General features: G+C 35.9%; 1 protein-coding gene and 1 long non-coding RNA gene across 2 annotated transcripts in view; one reads left to right on the top strand and one right to left on the bottom strand.

Annotated features, from left to right (window-relative positions):
- The first annotated feature begins 290 nt into the window (after window positions 1-290).
- On the top strand, window positions 291-704 carry LOC116174699. Its single transcript, XR_004146147.1, has 2 exons — window positions 291-377; window positions 431-704. It is a non-coding gene; the product is annotated as an uncharacterized LOC116174699 (long non-coding RNA).
- A 3,422-nt stretch (window positions 705-4,126) lies between these two features.
- The window catches only part of LOC116173512 (lipopolysaccharide-induced tumor necrosis factor-alpha factor homolog), a 37,071-nt gene continuing 13,627 nt past the window's right edge, over window positions 4,127-27,570 (bottom strand). Inside the window, exons 3-4 of the mRNA XM_031491017.1 lie at window positions 10,529-10,667; window positions 4,127-4,610 (exon numbers count right to left, since the gene is read on the bottom strand). Coding sequence (XP_031346877.1) covers window positions 4,517-4,610; window positions 10,529-10,667 — 233 coding nt within the window. The 3' untranslated portion in view covers window positions 4,127-4,516. The remainder of the gene's footprint in view (window positions 4,611-10,528; window positions 10,668-27,570) is intronic.

The following is a 27,570-nucleotide window of genomic DNA, read 5'->3' on the forward strand; positions in this document are numbered from 1 at the left end:
AGTCCAGGCTAAATAGCTCTAATAGTATATTAAGTAATAAGGGATTAGAAAGAGTTTTTGTTCCTGAAAGAATGGTTTAATATTCTTGAGGGAACAAAAACTAGTTTAATCCAGTGTTACTTATACTATTTTTTCCAATACCGACCGATCTGAATCCATTTGAAAATTAAACATGCTATAAAAAAATATGAAAAAGTAAGGTAGGTTTTTTAGGATGTCATAGTTACGCTCGCTTGTTTGTAACTGTCAATAAAAATTAAGAATTTTTTATTTTAGTAAAATCATGCCTTAAACCCTTCTACAAATATTGAAGACGAAAGTGACGAAGCATATGAAGGCGCTTCTTTCATCCCCTAAGATGTCACTTGTTGATAAAGGTTAGTTTGTGTAAAACATTGCATGCTCATGCTTCCAAAGTTTGTGGTTGTAGATTGTGACAATTATGGATATTGGAGGAAGTTGCAGTTTGCAGATCAGAGGAATTGTTAAAAATGAACGTAGGCAACATAGAAGATGGAGAATCGATGCTGGTAGTTAGAATTCTAGATACAAAAACTAAAAGTCAAGAGTTTTTACCATTGTTGAGGCGGAGAAGAACTCAGTTATTTGGCATTATATAGGAAGATCTGGATGTACCACTAAGGCCCTTTATAAATTGTGCTTTTCATATTACCTGTTCTCAAAATAAAGAAAATGAATAGGTACTTTCTGAATGTTTTACAAGAAATCTGAGGGATTAAAATTACCTATTACTGCACAAAAATTGGGGATTAAATTCAATAAAAACGCGTCGGCATTGGAAAAAATAATTAATTTTCAAAAAAAATTAGTTACCGGGCGAAACCGGGTTTTTCATGCAGGTGAAATGAATAGAAATTGGGAAAAAATAATTAAAACAGCTGAATTTTTCCGCGGGTGAAATCACGGGGGTTGAAAGGGGTGGAAGTGGTGTTTTGCAAATTGTGGCAAAACTATTAATTTTAGACGAAAATGTTAAATGTAAAAATTATAGAGATTAAAAAAATGAGCAACTTTTGTATCTACACTATTTTCACATAACCTCCAATTTTCCTAGAAAAACCGGAAACATGGTTTTTTTCGTTTTTTATTCTTATTTTTGCGAAAAAATGTCGTAGGGGTTTGAAATTTGGAGGAAACATAGCTTGTTTTATGATAAAGAAGAAGATAATTTTTTGGTCCTGTAAAGTTGAACCGTTTCCAAGATCTCACGATTTCTGAAAAAAACGACCTATTTTTCAAGGGGACGAAAAATCTATTTTTTTCATCGTACAGAGGTGCGTGGGGTAGCAAAATTTTCGTAACGACTTACATTTTAATAATCAAAAATATTATTCCAATAGAAAAAGAAAAGCGGCAAAAACGTGGGGAACAGTTTTAAGGTATATTGTTTTTGACAGTAGGTAAAATAGCTTTTCTTGCAAATAAATTAACGTATTGGATCCGCGCCAATAAAAAGTTTTTGAAATCTGTCTTCTCTCCCCTCTTTAATGTTGCTAAAATATGTTCTTTTATTTCCCAGTGCCCAACTGCCTTAATTAAAACATCTTTATTATTTCTTTTTTCTGCATTTGGACCGCAATAAAAGCAATTCGAAGTAAAATCGCATTCTTTTGCTTCCCGAACAATTTGTTTTTGTTCAATAACTCTTCTTCCTGTCTGTTTTACATCTTATGGGATTAAGCTGGTCCTGTTGATCGTTTTATAGGATTTATGAATAAAACCCTCATAAAGTTTATTCCAGGTTTTACATCTCAAATCATTTGCTTTGGTCAATGGCCGGTAAAACTAACGTCCTTATTTCAGATTTTGCAAGTTTTCAACAGGCCCAACGCAATTGCATCAGCTATAAAACAGGCAGGAAGAAGAGTCAGTGAACAAAAAGAAATTGTTCAGGGATCAGGAAGCAAGATAATCCGATTTTATTTCGAATTGCTTTTATTGCTTTATAAAAGCAAAGCGTGCTGGAAAATTGTAAACAGTTTTCGAAATAATTTTCGCGGCCATTATAAATCTGATCAGATGCATAATGATACCGCAGAACAATTTAATGATTTCTTTATTAACATTGTTACAGAGATTGTAAATAAATCTACCATCAGCAGTAACTTGTTATTTACAAAGTACCTTGGCACAGCTACCGTTGATCAAACCTTTGGATTTGTAGAGGTGAGTCAAAATGCTATAAGAGATGCTCTTAGAAGCATAAAAGTTAAATACACTTCAGATGTCTTTGGTATCACCACTGCAGTAATGAAATCGGTAACAGACATTATTAGGTATAGGCCCATCAACTAAGTTAACAAATGAAATCATACAAACCGGATGTTTTCCTGACATTTTAAAACTGTGAAAAGTTATACCAATTCCAAAATGTGATCAAGCGATAGAACTAAACAAATTTCGACCCGTCTCCATTCTTCCTACTCTCTCGAAAGTGGTGGAAACTGTACTAAAAAATCAGATTTGTATGTATTTTGAAAAAAATTAACTATTCAATACTAACCAATTCGGATTTAGAGCAGGGATGTCTACCTCGTTGACCATCAATAATTTAATTGAAATGATTGTGGAAGGGTTCGAAGCAAATTTAAGCACCGTTTCAATCTTTTGTGATCTTCAAAAAGCTTTTGACTGCGTTACCTACGAAATTCTTGTAAATAGGTAAGCTTATTCACTACGGTGTACGATGAAAAAAAATAGATTTTTCAAACCCCTACGACATTTTTTCGCAAAAATAAGAATAAAAAACGAAAAAAACAGTTTTTCCGGTTTTTCTAAGAAAATTGGAGGTTATGTGAAAATAGTGTAGATACAAAAGTTGCTCATTTTTTTAATCTCTATAACTTTTACATTTAACATTTTCGTCTAAAATTAATAGTTTTGCCACAATATGCAAAACACCACTTTCCACCCCTTTCAACCCCCGTGATTTCACCCGCGGAAAGATTCAGCTGTTTTAATTATTTTTTCCCAAATTTCTATTCATTTCACCTGCCTGAAAACCCCGGTTTCATCCGCTAACTAATTTTTTTTGTCAAAAAATATTATATAGCATGGACTATTAGGGATTCAGTGGATTCATTCCCGCGTAGTCGCCTGTATTTAGGGGGCTATGAGAACCTGGAATAAAGTCAGCTAAACATTATCCATTGTGTCAACTTTCTAATGATATGATGATATAGATAATTTCATACAAAGTACGTGTTATTTTATGGAGTCGCAAATGAATGGGAGGTGTTGGTGACTATCATTTACAATTTAAAGCACTAATTTTAACAATTCGAAGCATCGAGACTGAGCAAGAATTGTGAAACAAAATTGGTACCACGATTTACGCTTCCTCTCTGTTTGCACTTTCGGAAAAATCTGTTTACCGTTACTTTTGTTTAGTTTTCTTCAGGATCGCTCGAACCTGTTCCTCGAAACGGAAACGAAAACTTACAAGCCTGTGGAAAAAAAATGTACCTATTGCGTGTCTACGCGAAGCACAACGGTTGCACATGTGCACAGAAAATAAACAATAAATTAGGGGAAATTACTATGAATGTTAAAAAATACCTCAGTGTTTAATAATTATCTTGCGAAAATAGGGTTTCAAAAACCTAAGAATGGTTATGGTCAATTAAGATAAATTAACTCATTTTTAGAGATAGGATAGCGATTAGACATCGAATAGAAAAGTAGGTATATTAAAATTGAGGAGGTTACTGATAATCCAATTGAACAGAAATTAAAATTGGCCAGTTATAACAGCGATAGTCTAAAATGCCACAAAAAATTGGGATGTGGACCAATTTTAAAAAGAGGCGCACTCTTCATTTTTCCCTGCATCAATTGGGATATCTGCCCAGTTAGTTAGACCGAAAATTCAGAAATTATGTTTCAAATCCGCCCACATTCGCATTATTTATTCCACCTAAAGAGGTATCAATTAATACCCTCCCACATTCCACACAACCTGTAACTGCCCATTTAAAGTTAATGAACGGCATCCACACCTAAGCGGCTTCGGTACTTATCGGCGCTAGTCATTATATGAGAAATAGCTTTTAAGCCTATCAAGTAATTAAGTTAGTAATTGCTTTTAGTGTTGTGAAAACGTCAGTTCTTTTTTCCTAGTAGCGTTTAATTGTGTCTACTCATTAAAAGGTTAAACATGCTAAAGGTTACAAGTAGATATTGTAAATTTTTATATGGTAGATACATAATTTAAGTTTTGTATACCGCTAACATTTACAATACATAATGAGTATATTTTATGTATAAATGTACAACCTCCTCATGCCTCAAATATTCAAAGTCGTGCAACATCCGGATATGGTAGAAAAAAACTAAATAATATAAAAGTATGTAACGTGGTTCCTCTATCCCAAAACAATTTTAACGCTCACACGGGATAGGGGGCCTATTGTAAAAAAAATGCTTGAGGTACAAATAAGAAAAGTTCCAATAGTGTTTCTTAAACTATTATGACGTAGAGGGTTGGAATATTTGATTAATTCGTATAGGCACCCAGGAACGCGTTACAGCTGGGACAGTAGTGATTCTTGTTTTTGCAGGAGTCCATAAAGTAGGGAATACAGCAGCATCTGAAACAAAGACGAATTTAGAAATGATGTGCGTGGTTTAGTAGTAGGTAGTAGTAGTAGAAACAGTGGCGCTTGGCAAGGTAAGTAGTAGAGAAGTGGCCCCATTTTCTGAGGATACCGAAAATAGCACTAGCGTTTGGCACCTGTTGATATAGTACTTTTTTCAATTCGAATGGCGAAAAATTCGTTCAGTAAGAAAATGGGCCAGCATTGACGTGGGCAAACGTTTTTTTTTTTAAATCCAAACTCTAACCTTCTGCTGGTTAGTTGCCAAGAAAGAAACGTGCGCGCAGCAACAATACTTTTTGGTTAAAAGCAGACCATCCATTTCTAAATTTAGATCCTGAAAGACTAAGATTTATAGCAACTTTTCTATTTCTTATAGTTTGATTACGTAACTCAGTTCTATAATTAAAATGAAGCTCCAATATAATGAAATAAGCATTCCGTTGCGACATGGTCTTGTCTATAGTAAACACGGTTAGTTAGCTGATTGTTTCAACATGATTTGGTATAATAATTGCAGCGCTGCTGGAAAGTACTTATCGCAAATTTATTATCGCTTTTAGTAAAGGAAATAGTAATATGGAAAACGTCTGCAAGGCCCGGAAATATTCGCCGAGCCCTAAGAACTAAACCGCTTTCTGGGCCGATACTCATTGAAACTGTACGAGATATTTATGTTCAGCAGGATTTGAAGATCAAATGACGACCCAATCGATAAGAAAAATCAGGGAAGAGAAATTGTCCGGATGAACCAGACGTTCAGACTTTTTGACGCAATACTCGTACTACTACTTAATAAACCCGCGCAAATGCGAGCTTTTGTACTACCCTGTCTCAGAGGATTCACCTACGAAGCCCAGAATTGAATTTTTAAGTTATGGATCGACTGATGGTTTGGTAGCAACCCTTTTCACCTTACTGCCCTGTAACTGCTAAGGAATTAACTTAACCAAACAAAAACCCTAAAAATACTTTCCACTTGCTTGGAATCTTTCAAATACCCGAAACTTTTGGAATCTCTGGAACATTTGGAAACACTTGAATCCTTTGGAATTTTTAGCAATTAGCATCTTTCCCTCTTCCGAATCTTCCGATCAGCTAAAGAATTACTGAATGATGGATTGGAATCTTACGAATTTACTGTACTTCTTAAACAACTCATTCTTCTGATTGTTGAAATCGATCTTCTTAATCTTCCGATTCCTTCGAATTTTGGAATATTCGAAACCATAGGAGTCTTTAGACTTGTTAGAAAGTGTATGAGTGTCTCGTAATTTTTGGCGTTTTCGCATTGTGGGCCATTTAGAACCATTAAAATACGTGAAATATTCTTGAATATTGTTGGATACTTTCGAATTTTGGGGCTTTTTGAAATTTCTGAAGATTGTGTAATCATGAACATCTTCGGAATCTAAGAACCAGTTATAAGTTCTTCTCTGTCTTGAGAATCGTTTGAACCTTTGGAATATTCGAAATTTGGAAAATCCTTAGAAGTGTTGGATCTCCTGTAAAATGAAAAACCTTCGGAATTTTCGAATTGCATGAAATAGTTAGCGATCTAATTAATTTGGAGGTTGAAAATTTCGTATTTTAAGTGAAGAAGTCGGAAAAAATACTTTTCAAATTGCGTCCAATAAAGTATAATATGTAAAGTGACCTCAAATGCCATGATTTTCGGAGTACCAAAAAAACAAACAAAAACAAAACGGAGAGTTTTAAAAACTGTTCTGCTCCAAAATGAACAGCCCTGCAGACTCTAAAAGAAGAATATTGCGTACAATAATATGAAGATGGCTGTCGCTAGAAAAGAATAAAAAAAACTAAGAACAAAATGAGAGAAAAGAAAGAGAAAAAATTAAGAACAAATAACGACAAAGGGAGATGTGAAAAAAGGGAAAGAGAGCACGGAGAATGGTAAAATAGTAGAGGCGAATGTGAAAGAGGCGAGAACATTTGAAGTCAGGGGAAACAAGGTAATAATACCAAAACTAACATACACGGGAAAAGAAGAGGGGGATTATAGGGGGAAAGAAAAAATTAAAAGGGGATATACATAAATGACGATTTGACATATAATGCGAAAGAAGGGTAGAAAGAGAACTTGGAGAGGTTGCGTAGAGGGAAATAAGAAAGGGCAAGAAAGTAAGATGGGGTTATAGAAAACTAATGGTAGAATATGAAGAATACAGATGGGAATACCAAAGAAAAAGAACTAGAGGGAACAGAGGAGAAGAAAAACGAACTAAAAATGGAGAAGAATATAAACAATATACAATGGAGAGAGGAGAAGAAATGAAGGATTTAAAAAATAAAATAGAAAATATGATAGATAAAATGGAGGAGGAGGGGCTAATATTGGGTGGAGATTTTAATGCCGGAACAGGAATTAAAGGAAAGTGAGAGATGCGAAGAGGAACACAAGATAGAAAATCAACAGAAGGTTTGTAGAATTTTAAAGCGAAATATGAACGGAGATCGGGACGGTCAATTCACATACATGGGAGGAAGAGGGAGGCCGGCAATTGTTTACATAATAGTAAATGAAAAATACTGGAGGATATAGATGAATTTAATGTAGGAACAAGGATATAATCGGATCATCAAACGATGGAATCGAGTCTGATTGGGAGGATGAAAAGATCAAAAAAGACGCAAAAACCGTTAAGGGTATAGAGGGAGACTAGAAGAACCAGTAGAAGAAATAGGAGGGAGTATAAAGGAGGAGTGCAAGAATATAAAGGAGAATATTAAAAAAGTAATAACGTGTAAACAAATAACTGAAGTAGAGGGGAGAGAAAAAAGAAAAGGACTGGTAAAGGATTAACATTATTTTAGTGTGTAACAATGGCACCTCAAAAATTCGGTACAGTTATGAGTATGAAATTCGTCAAATAGTATAAGTGGAAAGATTGTTTGTGCAACGAATTCAATTGAGCAATTGAGATGATGCACCGCCTGAATCTCTTCTCATTCCTTTTTCTTTTCAAACTCTTCCTGGAGCACGAGATTCATTGATAAAACCACTGTATTAATGTCCTCACTCATCCATGGTTCCGTGTAGACTGGACATTTTGACTGGTTCCAATCAACTGGATTCGTATAAGCGTTAATTCACTGGACTCAGTTACTGGAATCCAATCACTGGAGTCCAGCACTGCCTACTTACTAGCCTCGTGTAAACACGAGATTACTTAGAAACGTCGAAGCGTTACCTGTATCTGATTTTTAGGGAAACTTTTCGACAGAAAAAATTGCCCTTATGTGATGGGTTAGTCCGTCTGTTCCTCGTCTAATTCGAGAACGAAGAGAGACAAACCTTCGCCAATCGATTTCTATGAGTTCAAGGATCAGTACTATTGAAACTGAGCCGGATTAAAAGTCGGGTTTCCTAATGCGAGATGTTTTAATTATGTTCGACTGGTACAAAAAAATTCCCGTACTGAAAATCGTATCAGCGGCAGTACACGGAAAGCAGGAGCAAGAGGAATCTATGGAAGAGAGGAGGTTGAAGGAGATGAGATACCAAGAGAAGACCCGAGCACTGAAGAAAGGGAAGGCGGCAGGGAGAGACGAGATTAGGAAGTGAGGCTTAGATTTTTGCAACAGATAGGATCAAGGAAATAAATCTCGAATCTTTATAACTTTTTTCAATTTAATTTATTTTTTAATGTTTGGGTTTATGCAAGTTATGCAATGATACTGAATGAAAGATTAGAAACAGAAATGGAAGAAAAAAGGATGTTGGTGAAAACACAAATGGGTTTCAGAAAATAGAGGGAAACAATCGACTGTATTACACAGATTGTGGGAAAAGGTATTGGAAACCAGGTGTCAAATTCTTGACAGAATAGCTTCCTAGCTGAAACCAAAAATTGCCAACATATGTACGCACTTACAGACGGGAAAAATTGATTCTTTCTTTAAAAGTTGCTTAAAATGGTCTAAAACGTCGACATTTGATGAAATTATGAAATGTTAAAAAAACGGCTATCGCAATAGCTACCTAGCACATGCTAGGAAGCTAATGTTCCATAAATAAGAAAATTGCATTTCTGCGCATGCGCAACACGATTTTTGCGCATGAATTTTGTTTGCTTTTATTAAAGGGACTTACCATAGAAATTTCGTTTAAATTGCTTCAGAAACAAGATCGTTGCGTTTTGCACATATGCAACACAATTTTTTGGACTTGACAATTTTTTTCTCCGTTTTTTGATAATATAACCCGGCCCAATTTTTTGTAGGTTGTACACAGGAAAATAAGGTCTTCCAAATAATAGAATAAAAATTTTAGGTTGCTATTTGAAAAAAAAAGTTCGATGCCGTTACGGCGCTCCAAAATTTTTTTTTCAAAAATCCGGCCCGTTATTTTTCTGTTCGGTATGCCTAAAACATATATACAAAATTTCAACAAAATCCGTCGAGCCGTTTTCTCAGAAAATTGCCAACAAACGTACATACGTACGTACATACAGACGGAAAAGAATTTTATTCTTTAAAAGTTGCTTAAAATGGTCTAAAACGTCGACATTTGATGAAATTTTGAAATGTTCAAAAAACGGCTATCGCAATAGCTACCTAGCACATGCTAGGAAGCTAAAAATGTTTTCCTGTTGTTTTGAATTCTTTGTATTTTTATTTCCTAGTGTAATATCGGTTCCGTGTTTGGCGGTACTAAACAAAATTAACATTAACTTATTTTCTTCCTGGATATTTTGACGTTTATGGTTCCTAAATTTTGGCGGACGTGGAAATCTGGTCAAAATTAACATAATGAAAGATGGGAAAATAGATAGATTCATGGAATTACATGGACAAATAAGATTGAGGGTAAATAAAGGGCTAAGACAGGGACGCCCACGTAGCTCAACCTTATTTAATCTCTACATAAACATAAGAGACGTGGAAAAAGTATTAAGACAAGGGACAAGGTGGAGGGATCGTAGTGGGAAGAAGAAAGACACGGTCCCTGGCATACGCGGACGCCGCAGTGACAGTGGCAAGAAAGGTAGAACAAATGACGGACATGGTAGAAAGAATGGAGAGCTATTGGGAAACGAATGGAACTAAATGTAGAAGAGTCGAAGATGATGAGACTTGGGAAGGGTAGTGGCAGGAAAAGGGAGATAGAGTGGAAATGGACGGGGGAAAGAAGAGATTACAGAAATCAAAAGTTTAAGGTACCAAATACTGAAATAAGGGAATTGTGGGAAAATGGCGTGGTTGCGATGAGACAGGTACAACAATACAGGGAGAAGTAATAATTACAAAGATCTAATAAGAGAGTGGTTACCAAAATATGTATGGGAGGAAATGAAAAATATTAATCTAATGGCGAGATTCAGATGTGAAAATAAGGAGAAACAAAAAGAGAATGTAAAATATGTAAAGAGCATGTTATGAAATTGCCTAGAAGTGGAAAAAACTGGGAGAAGTATGAGGTAGGAGAGGCTGGAAGAATGGCAGAGATAAGAGGTAAGAAGTGGACGAAGAAGATATTAAATAAAAGAGAAGAAAAAACCGCATTTTTGTTTTGGTTATACTTTATATTGTAAAAAGTTGCCAACTATTACACTCTTCCATTAAAAGTAGTCCAGGGCATTGGCCAAGGGGAGAGACTTAAAGGTCATACCCGCAAACTTAGGCTGGTTTCCTTCTTCTACCAGGATGTAACGGTTTCTGGGAACAAAATTTGGGAGAAACGCAAATTTTGAGCGAAGCTGCTGTTACCTTTGAGTATAAAATTAGTATATTCAAAGGTTGTTACGTTTGAATATAAATTATTCAAAGGCTGTTACATAATGTTTAGTAGTTTATTGACTGACACAGTAGACGTTTCCGTTTATTTTAAACAAACACACTTTTGTCACACCTCTGTCTTTCAAGTAGCAGAATGAAAAAGGTTTACTTACGAAACGAAACATAAAAGAACCGCAAATAAATGGGTCTTCGATGACGACTCTGCTCTAACGAGCGTAGTAATTCCCTTATGGCAGTATGGGCAGGTAAGCGTTGCGCTGTTCGGTCCGAAGGAAGCTGGCGTAGACATTACTGGAACACAAATTACAATGTAAATAAATTATCAGCGTGCGTGATTCGAAAATGTATTGTAAACGAACGCATGCGGCGTCCTTGTCAAAGTATTACATCATAACCAGTAATGTTAATTATTTTTGCATGGTTAATGTATGTGGCGGAAATGGTACTACGTGAATAGTTGCTGTAAAATATGTCGAGAATTTCTATGTACATCATAATTGAGGGTAATGCGCAGCATCCGGTAGACGAATCAATTCGGATATTTAAAAAATTCCCATGCACTTCGTTCAAAAAATCGCCCCAAATGTTTCATCCAACTTCACAAGATAGACGAAATATTGGCCGAGGTCACAACTCGAACCTTGAAAAGGCGTGGGGGTGTTCGGCTCTAGTACAAAACGTAATTTGGCTATAGAAAAAGTTGTAATTTGCTTGCCAATTTACATTCCTTGGCATCTGTTTAATATATCGGCTCGTTTTTATCTATTACCATACAATTTCTTTACCTGCTTACAAAGTTGAATTAGATCAGGCTCACCAAAATCGCAATTCAATGTGTCCAAGACTAAAAAAACCTAATTTTGATGGTCGCTAATAGCAATGTGTTGGTGTGTTGGTGGTGTTGGTGGAACTGCAGCTGTCTAAGACAAGGACTTAATATTTTCAATTTGTCACGGTACCTACCTGCTACAAATCCACATAGCAGACCTATATGCATTGCATATATCATGTACAGTATGTCGCAAATGTTCGATGTATGTGCATGGGATATAAGTTTGGTAGACTTCACATAATACATAGTATATACGTTTTGGATGTCTTATGTATATGCATGTATATGCATCAGACATGCTATGTATATTGGTATACTGACAACTGGATATAACATGAATATTCTTTTAGAAGACAGATATATGTGAACACGTAGTTAAAACAAGATTATAATTATTTGTCATAAAAATACACTGACAAATTTTATTTTAAAAACAATTACTCAATCTCTCAGTGCTAACTGATCTATTTAAAAATATTTAGTGTTGCTATTTTTCTCAACATATTCCTGTAATATGCAAAAGATATTCAATAGGATATTCTATGTATGTTGTATACATTCAGAATGGATGTTCTATAGAGATTCCTCTAACATTCGGGAAGTTTACTAGCGTCCATACCAGAGCTGGGCAGTATTCGATTTTGTAAATACTTTTTAGTATTCAAGTCCTTTAAAGTATTCAAATACTTTGTAATTAAATACTTTTATGGAAGCAGTATTTGTATTTGTAACTCAAATACTTTCACAAATATTTAGTCAATTTCGAAAGAAAATTCAAAGGGCTGTAACTTTTGAACTAGTAGCCCAATCTTGGAACTATTTGAAATTATGGATTCTACAAGCCACATTCTATAAGAAAATCTTTTTTCCGGGTCGTTCAGAGACAATTTTTTTTTCGGGCCTCAAAAAAGGCAGTGTATAACCTTCCTTTTTTACCAAAAATCGACTGCACCAAAATTTCTCGGGAAAACACTTTTTCTTATTAATTTTGGTGCGTAAAATCCAAAACAATTCGTACTTTTTCGATCAGACTTCTCAATCAAAAGTTATAGACTAGAAACCAATTTCGAAAGAAAATTCAAAGGGCTGTAACTTTTGAACTAGTAGCCAATCTTGGAACTGTTTGAAATTATTACTTTTACTCCCCTTAAATTTGTATATAACAATAGAAATATAAAAAAAAGCTAACCCCAAGTAGTTTACATTTTTAATGTATTTGAGTCACAAGTATTTGAATACTTTTTACTGTATTCGAATACTTTTCAAAGTATTCCGGACGCTAACCGTGTAGTAAACCGATGGCAACTATGAAACAGTGATAAAACACAACAAGTTAAAAAGTAATCGTAAACGATTTACATAAAGCGCATTTCCACTTGCATTCATTTCCCATTTGTAAGATGCAACTTCTGTTAAAATCGTAGAAATCCGGCCACAAATACGAAAGATAGCATTGCACATGGGCAATCCATTGTTGACGTGCTACTTCAATTTCAGTTTATGAGAAGAATTTCATTTCAATGCTTTTCTAAATAAGAAAGTTGGAACTGCGCATGCGAAAACCTCAATTTTAAAACTAATGTTAGATTTTCCTTTGTTCCAAGCGCCTAAGTATCAAATTTCACTTAAATAGTTCCATAGATAAAAAAGTTGGCACGGCGCATGCGCAAAACCAAATTTTGAAATTGGCGTTTGATTTTCCTTTATTCGAAGTGCTTATGTATCAAATTTCGTTTAAATTCTTTCATAAATAAAAAAGTTGGCACTGCGCATGCGCAAAACCAAATTTTGAAATTGGCGTTTGATTTTCCTTTATCCCAAGTGCCTATGTATCAAATTTCGTTTAAATTCTTCAATAAATAAAAAAGTTGGCACTGCGCATGCGCAAAACCAAATTTTGAAATTGGCGTTTGATTTTCCTTTATTCGAAGTGCTTTTGTATCAAATTTCGTTTAAGGTTTTTTTTATTTGTAGCGATACTATAATCATATGCAACGTGTAGGTACCAAAATCACGCAAGGAGTTCAAGGATCAGGCGATAAACCTTAATTTTGTTTCTAGGAAAAAATGCGACAAATTTAACTGGAAAATTGTCGCGTTTGTTACAATTTGCCAGTGCACTTAAAAAAAAATTTGGTGACACTTACCCATAATCCAGGGAAAGATAGGAAGACTTTATTTATTGGGCTTCGTAAGCACCAAAGATGTTATCATGACCCTGGCCAAAATGAGTTGAGGATGAGTAACGAGTCCAGTTTGGTGCTCTAGGTGTTGTTTAAAGTTAATTTTATGAGATGGGATGTGTTTTTTTCAATTTTGTTTAAAATATTGGATTCGTTAATATCAGTGAAAAAACTTCCAGAATTTTTTTCGCGAGCTTCTTGAGGCTCCCTGAAAACCTGTGTGTATTGTAGTATTTTGGGACTTTCAAACCAAATGCGTTTTGGGCCCCTCAATTATCAAATTTCACATACCATACAAGATCAATTCTGTAACGATTAAAAAAGAGCAGAATTAAAAGCAACAAAAAAGCGGGGCGAAATGCAAAAATTCGGCATTTTAGCTACAAATTTAAGGCAACCTTTTTGAAATCGAAATATACGGGGTGGCGTATTGAAAACAAAACAGAGCTATTTTCAGGTAGTATTGAATTTTCGAAAAAGCAATAAATTTAAAAGTATTACCACAATACAATAATGCTTTCAATTAAATGAGGTCAATTATTTTAAATTTGAGATTATTTCCACCTTGAACCTACATTCGCTGTTTGTGTCAAGGTTTTGAGGCAAAACAGTCTTGAGATCTCACTTTAGATTCTGTAGTTTGTTGAGATTATTCAGACCCCTCCTCTATTTAGGATTTTGTAGATTATTTTAGGTTTTTAGGTTTAGGTTTATGATGGTTTTTTCCGTCTACCCGTCTGTTCCTCTCCTAACTTGAGAACGAAAAGAGACAGCGATATCAACCCAATTGATTTCCATGAGTTCAAGGATCAATGCTATTGAACATGAGTCGGATTAAAAGTCGAATGCGAGGATCAAAAAATTCCCCTATCGTATGCGATCCTTCGTATCTTGTTTCTTATTCGTATTCTTCACTTCCGTTATCCTTTAAAATCTTCAATTCTTCGAATTTTTCAAAATTTTTCACTTCTTTGGATTTTTCCGAAGATTCATCAATCTACAAAACTTCCTACGATTCTAGGATTCTTCCATTTCCTTCTGCGTTAATTTAATTTCAAATCCTATAATTCTTCCTATATTTCAGGTTGTTCAGATTCCTCTGTTGCTTCAAAATTGTTCAATTCTTCGGATCCTTTAAATTCGTTATATTCACAAGATTCTTCAGCTACTTTGAATTTTTTCCATCCTGAAACTCTTATTACTCCGATTTTTGGATTCATGCGACCCTTCAGATGAAGAAGAGTGGGTTTAGAAAGAGCAAGAAAGTGGAATAGAAGGGGAAAGGGGGTGAATTGAGGAGAGAAGAAGAGAAAAACGTGAAGAAATCTAACATGGGAAAAGAAGTAGGTGGTTATGAGGAGAAAGGGAAAGTTAAAGGGTAGCGGGATATACATAGATGAGGAGTTGACATATGAATAAAGAAGGGTACGAAGGGAAATCAGGGAGGTTTCGGAAAGAGAAACAACAAAGGGCAAAAAAGTAAGATGGAGGTAAACTAATGATAGAAGATGAAGACTACAGATGGAGTACCTACCATACCACAGACAAAGGATTAGTGGGAACACAGAGGAAAAGAACGGGAGAGGAAACGGCGGGGTTTAGAGAAAGGAACTAACAGCAAAAGAGAAGATAGAGAGGGAGGGGGCACAGACACAAACAACAGAAGAAAACAGAAAAACCAAATAAAAATGGAGAAGGGCAGCATGAAAATGATTTCTGGGATATCGCTGGTAAAGGCGCTCAATTCCTGGAGTTTGTAAGAGGATATGATGTCGTGGATAAAACAAAAGAATTGGGAGAAAATAAAGAACAGGATTCCGAACAAAAATATATGGCGAAGAGGGACGAGCAAAAGGAAGGTAACGACAGGGGTTAAAAAGGGAGAAGGGAATGAAACGAAAGAGGAGAAATGAATACAGGTCAGACGAGTGGAGGTGGAGGGAAAGAAAGAATTAAAGGAAAATTGGTAGAGATGGGAAAGGGATCACAAGATAGAAAATTAAGGGACAAAGAGTGCAATAAAGAGGGAGAAGTGCTACTGAAATTATCAGAAAATAGATGTTGAAGAAAATTATGGTGATAAAGATTTACAACAGCGCAGGAATAAAGGACTTAAAAAGTAAAACAGAAAATATGGTAGGACAGAGGAGTAGTGGGACAAAGAGTGTGTAGAAGAGAGAAATAGATATAGAAAGATGATGGAGAAAGAAAAAAGAAGGGAAATAGAGGAGAAAGAGGCGAAGAACAGAAAAAATACACAAGAAAATGCAAACAAAGATGAAGAAACAGAAAGAATACGAAGACCAAATCAGAAAAATAAAAACAGAAAAGGATTTTTGGAAGGTGATAAACACAACATAAAAGAAAAATAGAACAAGTTGGAGGGAATGATAATTAGAGGAATGGAAACAGCATTTTGTTAAGTTACTACACAGAAGAAAGAGAAGGCTATGGAAGATGTAGGAAGAGTATACAAATACAGTAATGTAAAGGAGTGGTTACTAAAATATTTGTGGGAGGGAAGGAAAAATATTAAAATAATAGCGAGATTCAGATACGAAAACGATGAAAATGTAGAATATACAGAGAGGAGCTGAAAAGTGGACGACGTGGATTTTATATAAAAGGAGGGAAAAATGCCTCAAGTTTTTCTGATTCGTTACATTTATAACATTCTTTTCTTACTCCCAAAATTCATCAGTCTCTTGAGATTCTTCAGGTCCATTGGAAATTTTTGATTCTCACACAATACAATAATGTTTTCAATTAAATGAAGTCAATTATTTTAAATTTGATATTATTTCCACCTTGAACCTACATTCGCTGTTTGTGTCAAGGTTTTGAGGTAAAACAGTCTTGAGATCTCAGTTTAGATTCTGTAGTTTGTTGAGAGGTTCTTCAGATTCCTCTGTTTCTTCAGAATTTTCTGATTCTTCGGATCCTTTAAATTCGTAATCTTCACAAGATTCTTCAGATTCGTATGCTACCTTGAATTTTTTCCATCCCGAAATTCTTATTACTCCGATTTTTGAATTCATGCGACCCTTCAGATGAAGAAGAGTGGGTTTAGAAAGAGCAAGAAAGTGGAATAGAAAAATGGGAAGGGAGTGAATTGAGGGGAGAAGAGAAAAACGTGAAGAAATCAATCGATAAATTTACTTACAGAAAGGATAAGTAAACTTGAAGAATAAAATGAGAAAATATAGAGGAAAAAATAAAGAACAACATAACGATAAAGGGAATGAAGATGAAAAAAGGGAAAGAGAGAAGAGGACGGAGGAATGACTAAAAGAAAACCTACAAGTAGAGGCGAGAACATTTGAGATAGGGGGGGGGGGATTCCCATACCATATCAATAAATCTTATCCAAGGCTACCACATTCCTTTTCTTTTCGAAGTTGAAGTATTGACTCCACCATCGGTAACGAGACCAGTAAGATCTTCGGGGGGGGGGGGGGCAAGTTACCCTAGTTAGTGCACGTTTCGCCGCCTGTTGCTTTTGTGCCGTAGTTATATGAAACAAACAAAAATTAACAGGGGTTAAAAAGAGATAAGAGAATGGAGGGATGAAACGAAAGAGGAAGAAGGAATACAGGTCAGACGGGTGGAGGTGGAGGGAAAGAAAATTATGGTGATAAAGATATACAACAGAGCAATAAAGGACTTAAAAAAGAAAATAGAAAATATGGTAGATAAACGGGAGGAGGAGGGGCTAATATTGGGGGAGATTCAAATGCCACAGCAGGAATTAAAGGAAAATTGGTAGATGGAAAAGGGACCACAAGATAGAAAATCAAGGGATAAAGAGTGCAACAAAGAGGGAGAAGTGTTGCTGAAATTATCAGAAAAGAGAAGATGGAGAATTATAACGGAAATATCGAGGGAGATAGGGACGCACAATTCACTTACATGGGAGGAATAGGGCGGTCGGTAATTGATTACACAATAGTAAATGAAAAAATACCGGATGAAATAGATGAATTTAAGATAGGAACAAGGATAGAATCGGATCACCAACCGATGGAATTTGAGTGTCAGGGGAAGATAAGAAGATCAAGAAATTAGAGGACGCAAAAACGAAGGGAGATACACTATACAGTTATGAACAAGAGACACGGTGGTACTGTACTGAGGGAGACTAAAAGAACCAGGAGAAAAACTTGAGGGAATACAGAGAAGGAGTGGAATAATATAAAGTGGAATAATATTAAAAAAGCCTTGAGAAAAAATAACTAAAGGGGAGGGAAGAAAAAGTGAGGAGTAGTGGGACAAAGAGTGTACAGAAAATAGAAATAGATATAGAGAAATGATGGAGAAAGAAAGAAGAGAGGAAATAGAGGAGAAAGAGGTGAGAGAGCAGAAAAAAATACACCAGAAAATGCAAAAAAAAAGATGGAGAAACGGAAAGAATACGAAGACCAAATCAGAAAAATAAAAACAGAAAAGGATTTTTGGAAGGTGATAAACAGCATAAAAGAAAAATAGAACAAGTTGGAGGGAATGATAATTAGAGGAATGGAAAAAGCACGTTGTTAAGTTACTACACAGAAGAAAGAGAAGGCTATGGAAGATGTAGGAAGAGAAGAGGGTCAATGAGATCGGATACTAAGCGAGGAGCAATTAAAAATACTGAAGAAAGAGAAACCGGCAGGGAGAGATCAGATAGGTTGTGGATTTTCACCATGGATAGTCTCAAGGAAAGGATTAGAAATCTAATAACCAAGGTATGAACAGGAAGTTTACCCGAAGAGTGGAAGGCAGGAGAAATTCAGAAAAGGGAGGGTAACGATCGACTGCATATATGTATTACCGTTGACTGATTACACAGATTGGTGGAGAAGGAATTGGAAACAAAAGGGCGGAAAGGTGTTCGGGTTTTTCATGGACTTAAAAGCAGCGTTTGACAAAGTGGAACGGGAAAAAGTATGGAAGGGAAAATTGCCAAGAAGTTAAAAGTCAGAATCAAGGAACTATAGGGAGAGACAAGGTTGAGGGTAAGAATAGACAGGGTTGCCCACTTAGCCCAACCTTATTCATTCTCTACTTAAGAGACATGGGGCAAATAGGGCAGATAAGAGAATTAAGGCAAAGGGAATGATGGTGATCGGATAGGTGTGGGGAATTTGAGAGAGAGAGAGGGCTAAAGATTGATTTCAGACTAAGAAAGTACCTATTCACTGCAATGGTGAAAGGGGTGCTCCTGCTCGTGTACGGAACGGAGTGGGGTTGGAAGGAATGGGAGGAACTGGAAGAAATACAAAGAAGATATTATAAATGGGAGTTAGTGTTAAACGGACGGACATCAAATTGTATATTAGAGGAAGAAACAAAAATGGAAAATACAAGGAAAGCGTCGGGGCGCAAGATTCGAGGAATGGTGCGACAGAAAAAGTGAAATGTGAGAAGAACAAAGAGGAAAATATTACGAAAAAAATGGATACGGACATGCCGCGGTCGAAAGGAGAGGAGTACAAGAAAAGATGGAAAATGAGCTGGCAAAAAGGGATCTAAATGCACAAATACAGTAACGAAGGGCGCATGTAGTAGTTATAAAGAGCATAAAGGAGTGGTTACTAAAATATTTGTGGGAGGGAAGGAAAAATATTAAAATAATAGCGAGATTCAGATACGAAAACGATAAAAATGTAGAATATACGGAGAGGAGGTGAGAAGTGGACGACGTGGATTTTATATAAAAGGAGGGAAAAATGCATTTTAGTTTTATTTTGTTTTCTGATTCCTTACGTTTATAACATCCTTTTTTTGATTCTCATAATTGTCGAATATCCTCGAATCGTTCCGATCCATTTTGAGATTTCTCAGATCCATAAAATCATCTTCATATTCTTTTATTTCTTTTTTTAAATTCTTCAATCTCTTAAACATTCTTCAGATTGTTAGATTCTGTAGAGTGTAGATGTTTCAACAGACTGAGTAAATTACCTGCCAGTGGACGAATGTTTTTCCAAAAATGGATCGAAAAAATCTGACCACAGTATAGCCAAGGAATCAAAGCGTGATTTTTTGGATATCGAGCTTGCGGTCGTGACCAATAGTTAATCAGATCGGGAGGTCGTCATAAAGATGAGGGGAAGAGTGAGTAGTAGAATTCTGCAGAGCAGTAGATGGAAGGCGAGTATGTGGAAAGACTACTGGAGCGGTCTTCGTTGATCCCCCACCATTTTCCTTTCGGAGAATTTTATGGGTTTTGGTTACGATCTCATAACCCTTTCATGCCTTTGTATGGCGTTTCTCTTCACTAGATAATGGCTGCTAGACGTGTTAGTCGCTAGGTATTTGCCAGTAACCTAAAGAACATCGTGTGGTTGACCTCCAATCTTGATGTAGGTTTACTAGGTTATCTTCAATTTCAGTTATTATCACGTATTCTGCCAAGTTGCTTTGATGCTTGCGTTACAGGTTAAGGGAGATAACTTCCTAGATAATTTTATTCATGATATAGTCTAAAATTGTCACAAAACCTCAGGGTGCCATATTCCGAATGAGGTATTCTGATTTCTACTATTTCTATTGTAAATCTGGGATTGTACGTTTTGCAATGGGAGTAAATATTTAGGGTAGGTACAGCAGATTTGAATTATGGAATGAGGCAAACGCGCAACAAGTAATGAGAGCGAATTGGAAATTCAGAGGAATTTAGGAATCGCCCATGATTGTCGGGCGCAACAAAAAACTGTAATAATGGGAAATACGAAGCGTATAATTTATAAATTCCTCGCTTCTTTACTTAATTATAAATGTAAATTGGCAACAAAACGGCAAAGCCAAGGCGAACGAGTTGGCGTGTATAAGGAATAACTAGTTTTACGCGGGACAACGTTTTACAGGTCGCAAAAAAAATTGCCCAGCCAATTGCATTCCGTCCGCGCGCAAAGTGTAAACTTGAAGAATATCGATTACCTCTAAATTGATTGAATTTAAAGGTTGGTCTGCTCCACCTTAGTTGAACCCTTCTAGGGCCACGACTGTTGTAAATATAGGCCAGTCTAAAAACACATTGGTATCATTTCAGCGTAGGTGGCCTGCTTCCACCCCGAACTCGTGTCAAATCCATTGAAAACAACTAATTAATTCTAAAGGTTATTAATACACATCCCGATGATGACATTTACAGAAAAAAGGCCAGGGTATTAATGGGTTATCAGTTGACGTTAATAGAAAAACGAAAATATCTAGTCTATCTAAGTGCGCGCGTCCCAATTTTTATTACCCTTTAATTAACTAATTGAAAAAGGTTATAGCAAATTTACTTACTGGATATCCCAATGAAAACACACAAGAAACACGTAAAAGCGATGTGCACTTATGACAATATTAAGCACGACTGCTTTCGGACCGAAAATGTATATTTATAAATGGCGGGCAATATAACATAAAGTTGCGCATGTCACTGAAACTGTGCTTAACAGTCTTTGCCGTTTTCATCGTTTAACTGTTGCATGAATGTTAAATTTCTGGGTTATTCTGGAGCCTCTTAAAAATCCAAAAATTTTTGAAACAAATTTTCGGGCCATTTCGGCGACCATTTGCTTCAAGTCGTCCCGGCGAAGGGCAATCTCGGCAATTTGAACTCGATCGGAGGCAGGGATGGTAAACACATGAATCATGTTTGTTATATTGAAACCGGAAACCGCAATTAATTTTTCTTGTTTGTTATTTTAGAGAGTGAGACTCTTTCTAGAGAAGATACAATCTGAATAGGAATATTATCCAATTGAAAAAATGGGTCCTTTGTACCGATATCAATTGTGTAAACAAGACGAGCTTCCTATATTTCGGTTTCCTATATTTATAAGAATTATTTGCAATGCATCCTCTTTCGCGACCTACCTACCAACGGCTTCTAAAGTACCGAACACTAATCCTTCACCCTAAAGGTAGGTATTCACGTTCAGTTCGCCGGCCGGCCATGGACTGTCAGTCCAGGCCGGCCGACCGTGATCATTGGTCAATACACACGTTCAGTTTTAACATCCGGCCATCGCCGGCAGCCCATAATCGGATACGATATTTGCCGGCCGGCCGTATTAAATTCAATACACACGCACAGTCTATGATCGACAGTTGCTTGATATAGGTATGTTAGAACAAGACGATTGTTGTAATTTTAGAAGAAGAGAAAGGAGAAAACTGTAGAAAATTTGGGTGAAAGACTGCTCAGAAAACGTCATACCTTATCTCACATGGAGATAATACGAGAACTCCGAACATCAAGTGAAATTGATTTAAAGAACTACCTGGGAATGGATGACAATTGCTTCGCGTACTTATTGAATTTAGTATTACCATTGAATATCAGATTTATTATTCAATGGTATTACAAAAAAGACACTGTTATGCGGCAAGCATAGGACAAAATTTTACTCCAGACTAAAATTAATCCGTCCGTCCTATGCCGGCCGGCCAAGCAGTACACACGTTACGATCTTCACCGCTATTATAGACAGGCGACAGGATTTCGCCGGCCGTCTGCCTCTACGTGTGTAGTGAAAAGCGATCGTCCGGCCGTGGACTGACAGTCCATGGCCGGCCGGCGAACTGAACGTGAATACCTACCTTAACATTGAAAAATAAAGGAGGTAGATGAGGTTCAAATTGCTGGGAAAACGATAGTCTCCGGGATAGGTTGTCGCCGGAAGGCCTGATGCCGGGATTGATAAGATGGGTTGTCGCCGGGAAAACGGCACTGGGGTGTAGCATCGGGATTTTCTTATTGCCGCATAACTTCACCAACAGAATTTTCAGTAATTGATTTTCAATGGATTATTATTTTCCAAAACTTTTGGAAATGATAAAAAGTGTTTGAGTGATAATGCCATTAACTGTGGTAATTATGGCCTCTACAGTTATAAATCTAGTGACAACCAGGGTGACAACCTTTTTATAAGTGGTATGAATATGTTTGGAACGCATCAACACCCCTTAAGAGAATGAAGTGATGACTGTTGCTTTTAAAAATAACTTTAAGGGGTTATCAGTTAGCGAATGGTTTGGTAGCCTTTATTTTGTTATAGTTACGTACGAGGGTCGTTTGAGAAGTCTGCTATTGTGAAATAAATAACAGTGATAAAATATGTTAACTCAAGTTCAATCTCCTTTCATTGCCTTAAAGTTGTTGATAATTGTGTAATGCTAAGAGCCATAGCCATAGTCATAACTTAAAAATAAAATGAGTAGTGGACCCGATGGAATTCCGACATTTTTTTCGTGTACAATTAAAAGATGTTATTTTTGATAAACTGACCAACGTTGTTAATCTATCAATTAAAAGTCGTACATTTCCCGCACTTTGGAAGGTGACAAAGATTACCCCAGTCCAGATATCAGGTCCTGAAAATGTAATAAATAACCATCATAGACCTGTATCAATTTTGAATAGTTCTGCAAAAGTATTCGAAAATGTTATGCATATGTCGTTGATGATGGACAGCGTCAGGTGCTGTGTAACGGCCGCTGAGAATGGATTTTATCCTGGTCGATTCACCGAATCTAACTTATTAATTTTTTCTAATTATGTGCTCAAAATTAGTGGTAGAATTGACGTTGTGTATACTGATTTTTCGAAAGCGTTTGACGTTGTCTCTCTAAGCTCTCTAAGCAAGCCCCTATTTTTAATTATTTTTATTAATGATTTGCCAAAGATTTGCCGATGTTTGAAGCTTTACAAGGAAATCACCTCAAGTTTTGATTCATTGGCTTTGCAGAACGATTTGGAAGCACTCATTAACTGGTGTATTAAAAATAGATAATTGTTAAATATTAAGAAATGTTGTGTAATGTCTATATTTCTCAGAAAAAGTCTATGTATTTGCCCGAATACAAAAGTAATAATGAACGTCTTGATTCAGTTTCCACTATGAAAGACAGACAGAAATTTAACATTTGTAAATCATATTTTATTAGTAACTAACTCTTTTAAAAAGAAATACTAGACATTTTAGAAGTATTAAGGCAATAATTGTGTTATATTGTGATTTTGATAGATCTAAGCTTGAATATTGTTCTACTATATGGGCTTCACATACAAGCAAAAACATTAAAAAGATAGAAAAGGTACAAAATCATTTCATTTGATATATATAACATAAAGAATTGAGTAAGGTTTGCCCCTGGGATCTTCCTTCGGTGTTACTTTGTAGTAAAGCTAATATTTGTAGCTTAAAATTGAGAAGGGACGTATCCTGTCTTATGATTTTGTATAAAATTATCCATGACTTAATAGCTTCTTTTGAGCTGCTATCCTACATTAAGATTATATAACACGTACTATATTCCCTGGGCCAAATCGAATTCACTGTTGTATTCTATGAATTTATACAATTTCATTTTGGACAACAATATTAAATATATTACACAACAGACGCGATTTATTAAAAAAAGTAAGTTGTTAATTATTAAATATTTAAGATTTCTAATCTCAAACTTATAATTTAAAAAGAAGTTCAGTTATCTAGACTAGACCGTTTTGGGTGCTAGCCTGTGGTCTAATTGTACTTTTAACCAACTCCTAGAGAAGCATCCGCCTCCTTCAACAGCACCGCTATTCCCATATCAGATCCTCCTGACATTATCTGTTAAAAGCAGGGGTGCAGGTACGTCATGCAACATTAAACTTTCCTTCCGGATCTTCGGCAGACATTGACGGGATAAGACCTCAACATTTAAAAGATCATAATTCACATGCTAATGGGGAAGACTCGTGTAAATTTCTTACAGCCATCACCAAACTCTGTAATCGCATGCTAGTAGGCAAGATCCCCGAACAAATTCTTAATATTTTATATGGCGCCCTAAATAAGAAATGTGGAGAAATACGTTCCATTGCAGTTGGAAACTGCTTCTTATGCGCTGGGATGACTGGCACGGATCAGAGTAAAGTTCAGGGGTCACTTACTTTTTTTACGGGGCATGCATGTAGGATTCTCATGTGCGAACTTACCAGGGGAAATTAAAGTTCAGTGAATATTCCAGGGGTAAAAAAGCCAATGTAAATGATTTCTAGTCAAGTAAATCGCCAAAAATCGAACTTCAGGACCAAATTCCAAAATATAATCATAATTATGAGAAAACATGTGTTCCAAATGTAACCATTTTTAAGTTCTTATTTGTTACCACAGAACCCTTTTCTAGCCGAAATGAATTATTTAAGCTTATAATTCGGGGATTTCCTTGCAAATTCAACGCACTAGACTTGTGTCTACAAATTGGATTCTCATAAGAAAATGCTATCCATGTTAATTCCACCCATCCGCCATCCAGAAAGCTTTAGGAAGGGAACTTTTCTTGTAAGGGAGAGGGAGAATTATGGGAAACAAAAATGAACGGCCATTAAAAGTTACGGCATACAACCTGCATGTACCGAAAAGACAATCGCAGATCTGAAAAGTCGGAAATTCCGCAGAGAGGAAAGAAAATGCGTAGGAAAATGTACACATGTACCGCTTCATAGCGAACGTGCACTGTGTGTGAATTGGTATCAAAATAGTGGGAGATTGGGACTTTATTCCTTTTCATTTTTGCTGTGCATTCATCGCGCGGTCAACTGTAGAAGCGGTCTGTTTTCATATTTCTAAGGGAGCGGCATTTTTCGGAGAAAGATAAGATCAATAGTATAATCTGAAAGGAATTTCATCTACGTCCATTACTGTTATTTGAAATTTTTTGATTTGTATAAAGTAGTGGTTATTAGCTGTTATTTTTAGGACTTTGTTTAAATAATTAATTAATTAAATAATCCTAAAGGGATCGACCCGTGAAAACTATTTGCAGAAACAGAATTTTATTGTACTTATCGATAGGAATCGAATCCAATCAAACGATCATTGTTTGGTATTTTGCATTTCATCTCAGTAGTACTAGTTCTGCGGTTCGATTAAAAATGTGTTTAATATTCAGGGGTGTATGTATGAATTATTGTGGTTAAATATGACGCAGAGGCGGAATCGTCACTCCCTTTGTGTGTACCACTTGTTAATCCCTCGTCTTTTAAAATACCTAAATAGAAAGATCCGAATGTTAATGTTCGTGTTATTATCAATGCCGCTGGCCAAATACAAATCTAAGAAATTTTATCTTAGAACATTTTCACAAAATAATATTGTTGTACTTGTGCCCGAAACTTCTTTCTACCAAACCATTAAAAAAACGAATACGATCACTAATGCTCGATATTTGACATGTTCAAAGAATGTATATCTAACAAAGGTCTGGATATGGGTCGCTTAGTACTTCATATGTCGATACTTGGTGATTAAATACATATTTCTTTCTCATCTCTTATAGTTCCTTTACTCAGATATATTTGAGGTTAAGTGGTAGAGCGGAGAAGAGTAATTGCTATTTACCGAACTTCACCTTTGGGAATTTCAGACTTAGACATGGCGTGCACATGGATTAAGGAGTCACCTGTTCATGAGCAGGTTGGTCCCTAAGTCCTCGGCAGATTCCTTGATGAAAAGCTCGCCTAGAGTAAACCCACAAGCCCGAAAGTTTACTCTAGAACAAAGCTTCTTGCCGGGATGAAAATCCTAATTGCAGCAACATAAAAAAAGAAAAAATCTTAAAAACGATTGCGTAATGATTAGTTCTACCTATTCTTGAAATAACTGCAGTAGAGGCGTGTTTCTCATTGATTGAGGCAATGGTAACTTGAGAAATTGTTCGTAGAATCGTCATTGCCCGAATAAGTCTAATTGCAAAACGGAATATTAAAGTACTTTATGTTTTTTTCTGATAAACAGTATCAAATCTGAATATAATTAATTAGACTCCAGTTACGATATTCAAGCACATGTACATGTAGTGTACCCAAAGGAGTCCTTAAAATACGAACGACAAGGACGTTTTGCAATTCGAATACTAAAATTCCGTTTGGGGCACCAAGTTGCCGAAAGGTGCATACAAACTCTTTTCACCTGTAATAATAGTCGGCACTCGTTCTAGTTGGGTTTTTTAATTTTTTATTCTCTCATTGCAATTGGTAAAACCCTTGTGTTCGATTGTATAAAAATAACATTCCTCCACGTCAACTGGGAAGATTTACCTTGGTGAAATCCTAGTAATTATACATAGGTATTATAAAAAAAAGGCAAAACCTGAGTTTCTACACTTGGCAACTAAGAGATTAAATAAATACTCACAAAGGGGTTTTTTAGACACCATAGTGCGTTTTGAAATCGATTTCATAACATTTGATTTATCGTTGGTTTATCTAACCGCTAACGCTATATTTAATGTTATTCGCTAAGAGTTTTTGATTAAAATGACCCAACGCTTATAATATGTGTAATTAATTTAAATACAGAGTTATTTGTCGTGGTCTACTGGGGATAGGCCCTGACTCATTAGTGATAAAAGAGTGGTTTAAATAATCATAGATTCTTGTATAAAACTCTTAAGTGGGGCACTAATGTGTGAGTCACTTATTGATGAAATTACGTAACGCATCTGTGATTAGCCCGTTATCATTTTATGTTCAGTAAAAAATTGACAAAACGATACGTGAGTTTGTCGCTCTCGTATAGTATCCAAATCCAGACACTTGGCGATTTCCAAGACTCGCTTTTTAGAAGTCCTTTCATTTGAGATCTGAAGTCAATATCCAATTATTGACCCAAGCAAAATCCAGAGTTGAATCCCTAAAGAAAATGTGCATTGGAACTAATGACTGCTACCATTGGAGCCACATTACTTTCTGCTCTTTTAGAAAACTTGGATTTCCATAATGTTCCTATGTTTTGCTGGTCAGATTGCAGTACTGTGTTGTCTTGGATACGAAAAGAAGACCAACAGAAAGAGATTCCAGCATCAATAAAGAGATTTTATGTGTATATGTGCGGTGGGTGGGAATTTCTTTGGTAATGTCTCGTTCTGTATAAAGAACAAAATATGCAACTTCCAGATTATCATATTAATCGATTAGTGTAACACAAAAATTGATTACCGGATCAATAATTTTTAATTATTTAGTAAATTTGGCTACATTACGATTATCGCAGGGCATTACAGTCGATAGGTAATCATTCTTTGGTCTTGATCCACGTAAACAATTAATTTCAAAGTGGGACTCGCTTATAAACTTAATTAAAATGAAATTGACAAAAAAGTTACGTTATAATACCTTAGAAGAGAAAACGAATCGTCGGTTTATCCACAGCCA

Source organism: Photinus pyralis, unplaced genomic scaffold (genome assembly GCF_008802855.1).
Source record: "Photinus pyralis isolate 1611_PpyrPB1 unplaced genomic scaffold, Ppyr1.3 Ppyr1.4_LG6, whole genome shotgun sequence".
Taxonomy (NCBI): domain Eukaryota; kingdom Metazoa; phylum Arthropoda; class Insecta; order Coleoptera; family Lampyridae; genus Photinus; species Photinus pyralis.